The 14,956-nt window shown below is 40.2% G+C and overlaps 1 protein-coding gene across 1 annotated transcript in view; it reads left to right on the top strand.

The window, feature by feature from the left end:
* Window positions 1-14,557, top strand: part of add3a (adducin 3 (gamma) a) — a 41,357-nt gene extending 26,800 nt beyond the window's left edge. The window contains exons 9-15 of the mRNA XM_046046458.1: window positions 1,450-1,626; window positions 3,492-3,749; window positions 5,163-5,267; window positions 5,448-5,534; window positions 7,510-7,633; window positions 11,202-11,294; window positions 14,080-14,557. Of these exons, the coding sequence (XP_045902414.1) occupies window positions 1,450-1,626; window positions 3,492-3,749; window positions 5,163-5,267; window positions 5,448-5,534; window positions 7,510-7,633; window positions 11,202-11,294; window positions 14,080-14,330 (1,095 nt within the window). The 3' untranslated portion in view covers window positions 14,331-14,557. The remainder of the gene's footprint in view (window positions 1-1,449; window positions 1,627-3,491; window positions 3,750-5,162; window positions 5,268-5,447; window positions 5,535-7,509; window positions 7,634-11,201; window positions 11,295-14,079) is intronic.
* The last annotated feature ends 399 nt before the right edge of the window (window positions 14,558-14,956 follow it).

The raw sequence follows: 14,956 nt of genomic DNA, 5'->3' as shown, positions 1-14,956 counted from the left end.
CGACAACGACCCTAAGCACACCGCCAAAGCAACAAAAGAGTGGCTGAAGAAGAAGCACATCAAGGTTCTGGAGTGGCCTAGCCAGTCTCCAGACCTGAATCCAATTGAAAATCTTTGGAGGGAGTTTAAAATTCGAGTTGCCAGGCGACAACCTCGGAACCTGAATGATTTGGAGGCTGTCTGCAGGGAGGAGTGGGCCAACATCCCTGCTGAAATGTGCACAAACCTTGTCACCAACTATAAAAACCGTTTGACATCTGTGCTGGCCAATAATGGCTTTTCTACAAAATATTAACATGCTGTTTGTCCAGGGGGTCAAATACTTGTTTTTCCTCATCAGATGGTTATCAATTTTAATAAATTCATATGATGTGATTTTCTGGAATTTTCTTTGGGATTCTGTCTTTCACTGTTAGAATGTACATATGATTAAAATTATAGATCGTTGCATTCTTTGTAAGTGGGCAAACCTGCAAAATCAGCAAGGGGTCAAATACTTATTTCCCCCACTGTATGTCCACTAATTTAACATCTAAACACTAGAACATTACATTTACATGTACGTTTACATGTAACAATAAGGGCTAGTGGTTGATATGGTTAGCTAAAATGAATAGATTGAAATAGTTACCTTAAAGTAATAGATAAATGGCTGAAATAGTTATAAGTAGTAGATAAATAGTTAAAATGTCCATTCTGCCACTCCATGTGGTGGCAGTATGAATCCAAACTTAACAAAACCGACCTAAACATTGAAAAAATTAGTGTTACAGTATTCAAATGTATATTATTATTGGTTAAAAAAAATCCACTCAAAATCTATTAAAATGAGCACATTTCAACATAACGGGTGATGTCACTACAGTGTTTATATCAGCAGACATTATTATCATGACACGTGGTCACTTGTGTTGTAAGGTGGCAGAGCTATGAGAGACGTAATGACATATATACAGCTGAAGTTAACGTATGGTGTGGGATCTCTGTGATGTTTTGCTTTTGGACTCTTGCGTGTCTTTGGTGCACTTGTGTGGAGGATTTTGGAGGTGTTGTTGTGTCCCTTGCTGTAACAGGCATACCAAATCTCCTGATTGACTCTCCCCGGTCAAGCAAAAGAAAATATTAATCCACCCTGCAAAGCCCAGCTTAATTTCTATTAATAAATCCCCCAACCATGTTTGTTGTATGCCATGTACTGTATATCCCTTGGTGCTATGGTGGCTTTAGATTGAGCAGTGTCTCATTTTCGTTTTGGTAAATGGTGTCTGTCTTCTGTGTGGAAAATTATCAGGAAATCTGTTCCTGCTTATTCAAATTTTAGGTGGATGATCTGATGCCACAGATGTTTGCAGAGAGGAAAGCCTTTCTGTGAATTTTGTGTTGTGTAAACTGCCAGTCGTCCGTAGAGGCTCACGCGCTTCTCCCTCTGTACTTGCTTTGTGATTGTAGGTGAATGCCATCTCGTGTGCTGGCAGCGTGGACAACCTCATAGTGCTGGACCAGAAGAAGTACAAATCACGAGTGTTTGATGTCGCCACAGCGGCTGCTGTCAACATGGCCTCCCAGTACAAGTGGAAAATTGGCGAGCTGGAGTTTGAGTCTCTGATGAGGATGCTGGATAACCTGGTGAGTCCACAGGCAGCAAAGTGAGAAGATTTGTATATCTGACACACACTGGTAAGAAAAGAACACACCTGTTTATCATAATGCCTCAAGCTCATTAAGTGACTAGATTTTGTATAAACACTTAACCTTCACTTTTCACTCCACTTCTGTGTATTACCTTTGTACAAACAAGCTCAGAGGTAAATATTAAAATTACATGAATGAAAGGGTACTCTGGATTTCTTTTCCTTTCTTGAATCTTAGCACACTGTGGCTTAGTGAGAGTCCTTTAAAGTGAACTAAATGTCTTTGTTATTTGTCATTGATTGATAAAAGACAAGTGGCACAACCTATATGCATTTCATAAATGTGTTACATTTACTGTTTTAAACACTGCACTGAAGTCTTCCCTGAGAGACTAAAGCTACAAAGTGCAGTGTTTGCTTCCATGGGTGAGCAGCGGTAGAGAAGTGCGCCCCCTACAGAAACCTAAATGCATGCAACAGAAAATGAAAACAGCAGTACTTGGTGCTCTCAAACTGGCAAGTGTTATTTGGGAAGCACAGAACAGAAACACTTCAAGGAAGGAGATATTCATTAAATAACACAATTAGAAATTAGGCGCAGAAGGGCAAGGGAGAAAGGCATTTTGAAGAAGCAATGATAATTTTGCATCACCACAAAAAGATGCTTTGTCCGTCCTTATAGGTTACTGTTCATGGCCATTAAGTGTGGGAGATTTGGTAAATGTCTTTTTTCTCTTTCTATCTGAGCTCCTCTCATCGTCAGTCTCTGCCTCCTTTGTGTCTCTATTCCTGTCTCCCTCTTTTGCCTCTCACATCCACACTTTTCATCTTTTCCCACGCTTCCTTCTCTTCTTCTGCTCTCTCCCCTCTCGGCCTCTCTCATTGCCTCTCGGCCTGTCTAGACTCCGAACGGCTCATCTGTGTCTCCCCTGGCATCCCTCTTTTCTGTCACACATTACAAACACAGCATTTGTATCAGTTAAGCTCTGGGTTTCAGTATAAGACAGAGTGATGAGAATGAGGGCAAAAAATAAACTAGCTATTCTCCTTATCCTCTCTAACAACCATTATACGAATGCAAAAAAACATTCCTTTTTTTGATGTGTAAAACAAATAGGGAATGTGAAGCAGGATGTTGCAGGAAAACAGCATGGCAGCCCAGCTGTTAGTGGATGAAAAGGGGTCAAGTTAAAAGGTCAAACTTGACCATGGAACTAAGATGAATAGAACAGAACAAAAAGGAAAAGAACTGAACTTCACTGGCAAGCCAAGCGTGGAAAAATGTCTGAAAAACTGTAGGATCAAGTGAGAGTTCAGTGACAGAGAGGGGGGGGAAATGGGAGTGCGAGAGAAAAAAGAAAGATGGGGATAAAGAGGAGAGGGGGAAGGGTGGGGTGGAGGGAGAGGGGCAAGAGAGAAAGGGTCAGACAGGAAATGGCTCTCTGACTCTCTCCTCTGTGTTGCCAGAAACCCTGTGGTCACAACACTGTTTTTCCCGTTCTTTTCCATTTGACTAACTGTGAAACTGGCAGCTCATCCAGCATTATAGGAAGAAAAAGTCAGGAATTGCTAATTCCTGTTATAAATTTGGTTCAGTTCAGTCTCTTCCGCTGTAAAAATGATAAACTGAATTAAAAACATTCTATGTAGATGTATAATTATGTGACCTCTGAGCTAAGACCATTTAATGCTCCTCATGGGGTCAACAGGATACCAGTAGAAAGAGTGGATGGAGGAGTAGAAGTCAAATGGGTACTACATAAACATGAATCAGCCTCCTGTGAGACAATACGGCTTTGTTTCCTAGTCATTGCTCATTGTGAATCTAAAATGTATGTGTGTTCCTGTGTCCTGCTGCAGGGCTACAGGACAGGTCACGCCTACAGGCACCCCATCGTGCGAGACAAGCCGAGGCACAAGAGCGATGTGGAGATCCCTGCCACGGTCACAGCCTTCATGTTCGATGAGGAAGGGGACGGCTGTGCCACGCGGCTGCCCTTCAAGTACCTGCAGCAGCGGCAGCAGAGGGAGAAGACGCGCTGGCTCAACTCGCCCAACAGCTACACCAAGGTCAGCGTGGAGGGCGGAGAGGAGCGCTACAACAGCCGGACAACCACGGTGAGCACAGGGTGTGTGTGTGTGTGTGTGTGTGTGTGTGTCGATGTGAGAAACACGATAGCAAACATGAGGATTAAAGATTTCAGATTTTATACTGATTTCTAAATATATGGAGCTGATTGTTTTTATCTCATTGACAAAACTCTTCTCTAAGGTTTAAATAAACTACATTGTGTATTTGTTTGTGTGATTACATGTGAATATGGATTTATATAATAAACCTAAACATAAAGTGTACATTGTAGCCTGACTTGGCATTCAGATCATCCTCAGTTGGTGTTTACTGCTTTTGTTTTGACTCCAGTTGTTTCCCAGTGTTTAAAACCTGATGCTAGATCACCATCTACAGTCTGAACAGAGAACTACATCGAATGTGGTTCAGCTGCACTGGTTGATGTTCCCTACCTTTGAGGCATTTAGTTTAATGATTAACAAGAAAGTCACTTTCAAAAGACTACAGTGACTTACTATTGCACTTCCACAAAGTTGGGTGGCTGACATATTTAAAAATAAAAGCAGCAGACACATAAGTATCCTTTACTGTCCTCACAATGAGTTGCATGTTTTCAATGCTAGACAGTTTAGCTAACAGTGTGAAGTCCTCCAATAAACTCAAGGCGTAACTTTTCTTGATAATTTAATGAAGTCTCACATACTGTAAAACTGTAACAAAAGCACAAATGGTACACACAATTTAGAATATAACCAATACACAAGCAAGACACAACTGGAAGAAACAAAAAATGCACAGTCATTGTGCTAACCACTCCCAGCTAGGCTAGCTATAAATGTTCTACTACTTAGTGTTTAGTTTTTCACAAAACAAAGCATAGTCACTGTATTTATTGTATTAAAGGCAAAAACGGTAATAAAATACTTAATAAAATACTACAGCAGGAGAAGGCAACACCACTCCTCGGTTCACCTGGCTTACTTGGCCTTGTGGAAATCCCCTGTTCTACCACCACTGCTCCTGACTAACCAGCAGGAGGCACTGCAGTACACTTATTTGCTGAACTCAATAGAGGGCACTACATATCCTGACGTAAAACCCATAATAATAGTGATTCCCATAATGCAACTCATTAGTTTTTTTTTATCAGACTCTAGAAGTTTGTATTCCATCCTTTTAATACAATGTACATTAGATGCAGGATATTATAGAATAATCAGTAGTAAAAAATAGAAGCACTAAATAGAAAGTGAAAAAGATTTTTTATAATAACAATGAAATTATTACAATTGAGTCTTGTTGTTTGATATAATCTGGTTATAATAACATTGTTTTCAGTACTATATATAGGGTTACATACAATCGTGACAATAGATTTTACACGTTTACAGTGCTTGGTCTCTGTTATTTGGAGCAGACAGTTTTGATCTCACCTGTTTTCACCTGCCTTCGTTCTACAGTGGATGAAGGCGGACGAGACGGGCACCCCGATCCGGATCGAGGACCCCAATCAGTTTGTCCCTCTCAACACAAACCCCAGTGACGTGCTGGAGAAGAGGAACAAAGTGAGTGTAACTCTTTCCTCTCAGTCAGCATGAATCATTGTTACCCATAAAAACTGTAAGCACCATCTGTGCAAAGTTTAACATTTCACTCATTTATTTCTAAATTGTTTTGACCATAGTTTTGAATAATTCAAAGTCACTGTATACGCTTTCCTGATGATGTCATTGTGTTTTTTACAGATCAGAGAGCAGAACCGTTTTGATGTGATGACATCAGGGCCACGCTCTCAGCACCTTGCAGGCATCCCTGTTGATGCACCGCGAAGGGTGAGGATTTCCTCTCTCATGTAATATTATTTAAAACAATCTATTCACTTGGTTAGCCAAACCCTGGTGCCAGACAGAGGGTCTTAGACAGAAGCAAGAACTCAAAATGGAGAGCTAGCAAACTGTGAGAAAATACTCGCTGAATTTAACAAAAAGTGTAGTGGATTACCGTCACTTACTATCCCTTTAAATGTTACTATAGCTGTGTACCAAAGAAAAGAAAAAAATAGAAATATCCAGTTACACAAAATATCGGAATTAATGGAAATTGCTGTATACTGTTTAAATCACCAAGCAGAAAATGACTTTGTTTCTTGCTGAACCAGGAACCAGTTTACTTGGTTTACAATAAAATGTTCTCTGGCACCAAGGACAGCTCAGAATATTCTTCTGTTAATAAAGTAATGACAGAAATTTGAAGAAAACACTAAATCAGAGTTTTTGTTGAGTTTATAAACTGCATAATGCACTGCAAAAACAACATAAACAGTAGCTGCTTTTCAGTAGTGTTTTTCCTTTGTACTCAAAGTCAGAGGCATTTAGGTTTCAGGATTTTACCAAATCTTCCAAAAAAAGTCCACAACATGTCTGTTAATGGGCATGCAGTGGTTTATTGCCTATTGAACCACTTGGCCTCCCTGCTGCACTGAAGGAATAATAACATCACAGATTTCCCTAATTACTTGTTTACTGAGCAGTAACTCAAAGGTGTTTTCAGTTATTCTGGCTGATTAGTCCTCCGCTCATGTTTGAATTTTGGAAGTGCTGTGCTGGGCATTACCTGAGGTCGTTAAACATCATGAACTAAGACTGATGATAAAGGTGTAATCTGTCGCTGGTGCAACACAACATGGAGGAGAGTCAAGGAGTCATGGAGACGTCATACAAACAAGTGAAAACGTGTGTCAGTGTCCTGTTGTTGTGTATGGGCTGCTGCCAGTTTAATGAAACCTCTTGACCACTAGGTGGAGGCAAATGAGCACATTTTTCAACCTCTGTTTCAACCTTTGGTATGTTCATGTACTTCTCATCAAGAGTAATGATTAAAGAGACAATTACAAATACATATGAAAGGTTAAGGTCAAAATGTCGATGCTGATGCTATTGTGGTTGGTGTCTTGTCTTGAAGGATCTGGTGCAGATAAAAGTTCTGGTAAATATGCACAAGTGTTTTCGAATTGTTGCTCTTTGCAGTGGTGTTGTTTTTGTTGTTTTTTGACTCGTGTTTTTCGTGGATTTATCTGACCACCTTTTTGTCTGTTCAGAAAAGAAAACATTGCATGTGTTTATTTTAAATGAATTTTCACCAGTTTTGTTTCTGCCTCAGACCAAGTTACACTCGTTGAGATGTTGTGTCAGAGCATGATGTTTTTTTTGGGACATATTTTTACACAGAAATTTAAGCAGATAATAATAGATGTTATAAAATGTGTGTTTTGTGTGCATGCGTGTGACCTGTTTTGTGAGTATGACGGTGCTCCTAGCGTAAACTGCATTCGTACACGTGCTTTTGGTGTGTTTATTCTCTGCAGTTTGTTAAAAAGATGTTTGGATTTGCAGACTAATTGGTTGAGAATTTCTATGTAGAGTTGGTTAGATGAGTTCTGTGTGATGTGGTAGACACTTTTATCCTTTATATGAGCAGCCTTAGTTATGTTGTAATGAATGAATGATTGTCCTTCTCAGACACAGTGGGTGTGTTTTGCTTTCAGGAGTGTGTAAATCATTGTGTGTTCTTTTTGTTTGTGTGTTTAAATCAGTCTGTGATTGTGTGTCTAAGAGAAAGAGGAAAAAGAGAGATCTGTTTTTTGTATGTGCATGCGTTTATACTCTGATGATTACATCAGTTTGTTTGTGCTTTGTTTTTTGCATTTCAGAGAGTTCGTGCATGAGTCTCCTGACTGTTTCTCTGTGTGTGTGTGTGTGTGTGTGTGTGTGTGCTCCATGCTCATCCCTCTCCCTGTCTCCTCCCCAGCCATACGTGCCCACAGAGGAGGAGCAGATGGCTCCCCTGCCTCCCAACCCCTTCAGTGAGCTGTCAGAGAAGGACATGGCGGAGTACCACAAGAACGTGGAGAGGAGGCAACTGGGTCTCAGCGGTACGTCACAATCAAACACACACTTTTAAAAGAAACTCCAAAGTCACACACACCAGTCCATGAATTCATTAATGTTCATAGGTGTGTGGACTTAATTCTGAACTTGTTCAACTTGCAAACACCACAAGAGCCATGGCACACTGAGAGACATATGGACTGAACACACTGGCGCACACACAGAGTACAGAGTACTCAAAGCCAAAGACTTGTCCCTCTGTGTGAGCAGCAAACAATCCTATCAATCTGTGAAGGTTCATTTGACAACAAATTATTGAGCGGGGTTAAAACAATCAATCAATAATCAATCTATAAGCCACACTTTGAAAGTACACAGGAAGAGTACATAGTTTGAGCCAGCAAGATTTGTCACTAGATTTAAGCAGTTGAGATTTTCTATCCTCAAAGATGCGTCCTTCGGCAGTTTGTATTGGAGCCTGCTGATATATAACAGCCATTTTGGTTTGCTGTGCATTGCAGCAATATATGTTTTATAAGCAGCATTTTTATGGGTTTTTTTAACCTTAATTTATTGTGTTTAGATTTATAATTATTTATAATAGTCCATTGTTTAGGTTACTGTTTAGAATTTTCCATAATAGCTGTTAAAAATTTTTTACTGTATTATAAATTATTATTATAAATTATACTGTATTGTTCAACTGTTAAACATCCTGCTCCCAACATACATATCTTTTATCACAACTCTTTAATAACAAAGTCTGAGGTGTCCATGTGAAAAAAATGTCCAATATACCATCTAATTTCTTTTATTCCCAGATATTGGTATTATGGTACCAATATCTTGGAATTATTGGTATCAGCCTCAAACATTCAGTATGAGTTCCTCTCTAGTTTTTATCTGTGAAAGACACTGAGAATAAAATCTATTGGATTTGACCTAGAAGTGAAGTCTCAATCTAGTAGATTCCTCCTTCTAATTAGTGGCAGGCTGCCTCCTGGTGTGCTCCATGAGCTTTTTCATTCGTCAAAAATACTTTCAACTGTAGAAAAGACGAGACCCTAACAGCCAGATGTGGGCATGTCCTGCTAAAGCCTGTTACAGATGTTAACAAGCGCCATCTGACATTTTCAAGTGCTCAGAATCGGCTAAAAGCAGATTGCAAACTGTGATCAAATCAGGATTTGTAAAAACTTCCAAATCTGTCATTCTCCCTCCTCAAATCTTGACTTGCAGATTGATTATTGTACATCTTGAGTTTGTTCTGTGCTCTCATCCATATAATCTCTGGTCTGTACTGCTGTCGCCTTAGCAGCGATCCCAGTGGCAATATTCTTACACACTGCCAGGGGTAGCGCATACAAAGACACACCTATATACCTTTTAACGCGAGGACTTGTCCACACGGGCACCAATGCTGCCTTCATCTGCGTTAACCTTGTGTCTGCGCACGCACACGCACACACACAGGCACACACACACGCACACACGCACACACACACACACACACACACACACACACACACACACACACACACACACACACACACACACAGGATGGTCAATACTAATCATATTAGCCCGGTGTCCCGCTACCTTTCATTGAGGCAGGGAGAAAATCAAAAGTGAATAGAAAGTGAATGGGGGGGGTTGCCTACTAGTCCCCATTCTGTTCAGGCTCCTGCCACATTGGACCAGATTAATATGTGCGTGTATATACATGTGTGTACATCAGCCTGCACATGTGTTCTGTATTTATAGGATCATCCAAATGCTCTTATGTGCATATGAACCATGGTGCAAGTATCTGTGTGTGTGTGTGTGCGCATTTGCACATTTATGAGGGGCCGGTATGACTAAGATGGCAGACCGTACAGACAGCAGGTCTTCACACCCGCCACATGAGCGGAGCCCGTTGCTATGACACTGTTGCCCCCACAGCCCCATGAATCCCCGGTGGCCAATCTGGATGCAAGCTGCAGACCGTCTGTAATGGCCTGATTTATTATATATACACACACACACACACACACACACACACACACACACACACACACACACACACTTATGATGATGAGATCAGTAATGTCCGGTCCACTCTGTATATTTATTTTGTGAACTAAAGTGTGATTAATTTAAACATTAAATGTAAAAAATTTATTCAATTGAAGCACATGGTGTGTAGACTATAACTACTATATGTGTGTATTGCAGCTGTCAATTGAAAAGGAGCTACTATAAGTGATGTTCAAGATGCACTTTCATCAGATTGATTAATTTTCAACAAGACAAAAAGTATGCAGCTTACTCTATATGTATAGTTAGTCATATAGTTCATTCCTCAAATCTCAACTGTATGAGATGTGTCTAACATCTGATATGCACATACAGAACAGAGACCATACTGTTATGCAACCACCTCCTATATGTTGTGCATGAACGAGTTGTGAACTACTGTGACGCTTCAACCAAATGAATGTGTAACCCTGAATGTGCTAATGAATGTGTTAAAGTGATATGGGAATGTCATTCATTCACACTAAACAGTGTTTAATGAAGCTACTAATGCTGAGCTGCAATGTAACATTTACTGTACTTAGCAAACTTGTTTTAAAAGCTGTTTTTTTTATCATGTAAGAGGTACAAAAAGCTGAGTGCTCAATTTGTTTTTCATGCATTAAGAGCCAGCAACCATAAGGTGCTGTTGGAGATAAGAGCTAAAAAAAAACAAAAAACTGATGAGCGGATGGGAAAATAAAAAGGTTCTCTTAAGTAGAGTAAGGATATCAAGGGCATTAAAAGTCTTTTATTTTTAGGCATGATTATGGTTTAAAATGCAGCAGAGTTCTGACCTTATGAAGTCTACATTAGGTAAAGATAACATCAGGCTGATATGGTTAGTATCAACTCCAACAATATTATACAAAGAACATTTTCCATTATCAATAGAAACGGTATTATGAGTTAGCACAAGTTTGTTAAGTCCTATATAAAATGAACAAATGAATGTTCATTTTAATTAGTGTTTTAATTAGTTGTTGCGTTACATCAGGCAAAAATGCTTCCTGTGTTTCCACTAAAAGTTTATGTAAAAGTGCCTGGAGATTATTGTATTTTCATCCCTCATATATTTAAAAATTGATTAATAAGAGCTAATAAATTACCTTATTTTTTAGCAGGTTGTGTGGTAGCATGTAGCAGGGCACACTAGCTGCCCTGGGGATCCAAACTGCAGCCCGTAGGTTACCGTTCAGGCCATCTGTCCCATCACTAGGATGTGATGGCACAACAAAATGTTACAGTGCACGCTCAGCCACCTGAAGATAACAGATAATAAACTAGCAATGGAGCATCCGAGAGCCTGACGATCAGCAGGCAAGGGTTTTGTAAACTTTGTGTAAAAGCAGCTGTGCATGGACTGATTCTAACATGTTACCACTAATCTCTTGACCCTCCTCCACCCCCATTCCTTCACCCCCTTCTCACCCTTCAAATCCCTCCACCCCCCAACCTCTCATCCCACTCACCCACTTCAATCCTCTACACCACCCTGAAATCCTTTTATCCATCCCTCACCGCCCCTCGACACCCTCCTCACCCTCCCTACAGATGGAGAACACGAGCTAACCTCCGACGACGGCTCCACTCTCTCTCAGTCTCTGTCTCTCACCCAGTCTCCGCAAAGCACTCCAGCTAAAGAAGGTATCACTCACTCACTCAGAGAGAGAGAGACTTTTTTTCAGAATGATTTTCACTGCCTTGCTGTGTGTCTTGAACATCTGGTGTGTTTGTGTGTGCGTGTGCATTAAATTGAAATGGACTAAGAGCTCAGTATGCAGCGCCTAAACTAATCTGTGCTATAAGTTTGTACTGCACTAATATTTTTTTCTCGTAAAAACTCACCAGTTTAAATAACTGAAACTGCTTCCTGCTGTTTGTTATGAAAATTCATCCTTACCCAGCCAAGCTAACCTTTAAAGCACTCACTTATTCAAAGCGTACATTTATATTTCATACATTTAAGATTATAGACTGTTTCATTTCTTATCGTCCACTGATTTCCGTTAATTTCAATATAATATGAGAATCAAGCTTGAACTGTTTTTAAAGGCCCTCCTTGATGGTGCATTCAGTTACAAAAATGTCAGTTTTTGCTTATTCCTTATTTTCTTCTGGGTGTGCTTGTAACGTAATAGTTTACGTTGGGAAATAAGTTAATTTACTTTCTTGCAGAGAGTTACGCGGGAAGATCAACCACTCATGTCTGTACAGGAAGTATGGCGCTACAATAATAATAATAATAATAATAATGCATTACATTTATATAACGCTTTATCATGGAAACTCAAAGCGCTTCACAGTGAAGTGGTGGTAGCCAGGAGATGAGTTAGCGTAGCTTAGCATTAAGACTGGAAGGAAATACAGTTACACCATTGTTTAACCCATAAAAAAAACAAACAGCAGTTTATGGATTTACAGTGTTACACATTTTGTTTGTTTTTATGCTAAGCTAAGCTAATACTCTCCTGGCTGTAGCTCCATACATAACACTCCGACTTGAGAGTGGTGTCTATTTATTCGTCTAATTACCTGCAAGAAAGCAAATAAATGTGTATCCCAAAATGTAAAACTATGCCTTTTAAAGAACACCTATGAAGTCAAGTTTAAATTTTGAATGTTGGAGCATCCTTATACGTGTCACTACCTATAATTGTCAAAACATGTTCACATCAAAATGCAATCTTTTGCATCTTTCTTGCTTTTGGTGTAAAACATCACAGACCTGCAGAGTTGGTAACATGAACATGCTATGACGTCACATCACATGATATGAGGGTATTGAATTGTTGAATTGACATTTGAAGCCAGTTGGTGTGCCTCCAAGAGAGATTACAGCAGCCTCTTTACAGGTTGTATATAATGACACTATGGGATTCACTCCCTGTCAGCTTCCCTCCAGCGCAAACATACAAAACCACACAACGAGTAACAATTAACCCACGACAGCACATGCCTCAGGGGATATTTTTGACACTACGGCTGTGAGGTTCGCCAGTTGTTGTGCTGAAACCAGGTCAATTGTAGTGTGAGCCACCTTTTTGTGCTAAATTGAAAATAACCAATAAGTCATCATTGTGTTCATGTTTTGGCATAGTAACATGATGCCGCTGCCCTGCATTCCCTAACCTGCATTTGCAACCTAGAGACAAGGAAGTGACACGGGCAAAACTGTTACGTGAACAGTCATTCAGGGAGTGGGTGTAGTCCACTGTTCAAAGCCCCATATTTTTAAGGTAAAAGGAGGACAGTCTCTCTGGGCTATCAGGTCACTGGAGTTTTACCGCTGGGATATTACGAAATATGTAGAGCACGGGGACAGTGCCTCTCTTTGTGGGAAGCGGAAGATCAACACAGTTCAAATAGTATTAGTGTGTTTGGGGCTGGTGGAACAGGAAAACTCACATTTACTACATGAGAGACAGAAGAGTCAGAAATTTAGGGGGTAGACAGAATGACATGAACGGCTGTAAAATATAATACCAACCAATACAGTATTCCTGCAAAAAATATATAACTTTGGAGAAGCTTCTAGAATTCCTTTTTATGTTTACAGTAAAACAGCAGATGACACAAGTTTATACTATATGGTTGTTTATATATTGCATCATTTTACGTGTTTCTGTCATTTTGTCCAAAAACATGGGTTCTGTACCATTTTACTGTTCATGAGCCTAATATATTCTATGGACTAACTGCTGTATTTGTAAGTACTTTGATTTGAGTTTGAAAATGCAAAAAGAAAAGTGATTTATCAGATAATTAAATGTATGTCTATTACACATTTAACTATTTAATTTAATTTATTTAATTATTGTTATATTATTTTGTTTGTTTCTTTTTTCTTAAACTGAAATTGCATTGTGGTGGTGCGGTGGTGCAGTTGTTAGCACTGTTGACTCACAGCTAGAAGGTCTGGGGGGGTCAAACCCCGGTTGCCCCGGCCTTTCTGTGTGGAGTTTGCATGTTCTCCCCGTGTCCGCGTGGGTTCTCTCCGGGTGCTCCGGCTTCCTCCCACCACCCAAAGACATGCAGGCTAAATTGACCTTGTTGACTGGCGACCTGTCCAAGGTGTACCCTGCCTTTCGCCTGATGTCAGCTGGGATTGGCTCTAGACCCTGTGACCTGTACACAGGATAAGCGGTTGACGATGGATGGATGAAATTGCATTGTGTGTGCTTGTTGTTGTTTGACTTTTTAATAAACTTAGTGGGAGATCAGTGTTTCCCAACATGTTACCACAGCATCACATTATTTACTCTTCCGCATTAGTACACTTTCGACTTTGCAGTAGTCAATATAAAGGATAAGCCATATGGTTATATATTAGTAGTAGAAGTTATCTTTTAACAGGATGAAGTGATGTGTCCTCTGTTTCTTGTTCCCTGCCCTCACCTAACCTATGTCTCACTCCCCTTCTGTCCCTCAGAGAACCACACGGGCCTGATGAACGGCAAAGACAACCATGATGACGTGGACGAGGAGCTGTCCAAGCGCGTCAGCCACCTCACCACCAGCGTGGAGAGTGTGGAGATCACAGTGCGCTCCAGCGAGAAGATTGAAGAGGCACTGTCCCCTGAGAGCTCGCCCTCCAAGTCACCCAACACCAAGAAGAAGAAGAAGTTCCGCACCCCGTCCTTCCTGAAGAAGAACAAAAAGAAAGAAAAGATGGAGGCCTGAGAGCAGACAGGGAGGCAGGGTCAAGGCAGTCAGGAAGACGGTCTGCTTAGAGGAAGAAAGAGGGCCGACAGCCACGTTTCTGTTTTCATGTCTGTTTTTATTTTGTCTCCATTTTCAATGTCCTTTTATGTTTTGAATTTTATTTGAATTTTTTAACAAAAAGTTTTCTGTGCAAACACCAGGAGAACGGAGTACCATAAAAAATAAATTGGTTTGTAACAAAAAAAGACAAGAGGGTGTTGGGTGTCTACACCTGATCACCTATGCAGTACTCCAACAGGGCTCCTTGGAAGCCGTAAAGTGTCATTTGAGGCCATTTAGATCCTGAATAACTGGCTCCTCGTGTGTTGTTTCCCAGGCTGAAAATAGAACTTGAAACCACCTTGCGTATTTCTTGCTTCAAAATCCAATTTAGAAAATTATTGGATTGCAACATGAGTTTTGTAAAACTGCACAAGTTTTGAAACCAAACCTTCTTTCTTCTGTCAAGACTCCCCCGTTTTTTTTTTTTTTACATTCTGGTCACCCCAGTCTGCGTAGCGAACTGAGAGGCCGCATCAAATTTAAAGTCACACTGGAAAACTGGTCTTAGAAAAGCAGCCACAGGGTTTGTGTTGATTTATTTA

This window comes from Micropterus dolomieu, linkage group LG04 (genome assembly GCF_021292245.1).
Source record: "Micropterus dolomieu isolate WLL.071019.BEF.003 ecotype Adirondacks linkage group LG04, ASM2129224v1, whole genome shotgun sequence".
Taxonomy (NCBI): domain Eukaryota; kingdom Metazoa; phylum Chordata; class Actinopteri; order Centrarchiformes; family Centrarchidae; genus Micropterus; species Micropterus dolomieu.
The sequence above is the reverse complement of the archived record's forward strand: the minus strand, read 5'-3'. Positions and strand labels throughout refer to the sequence as shown.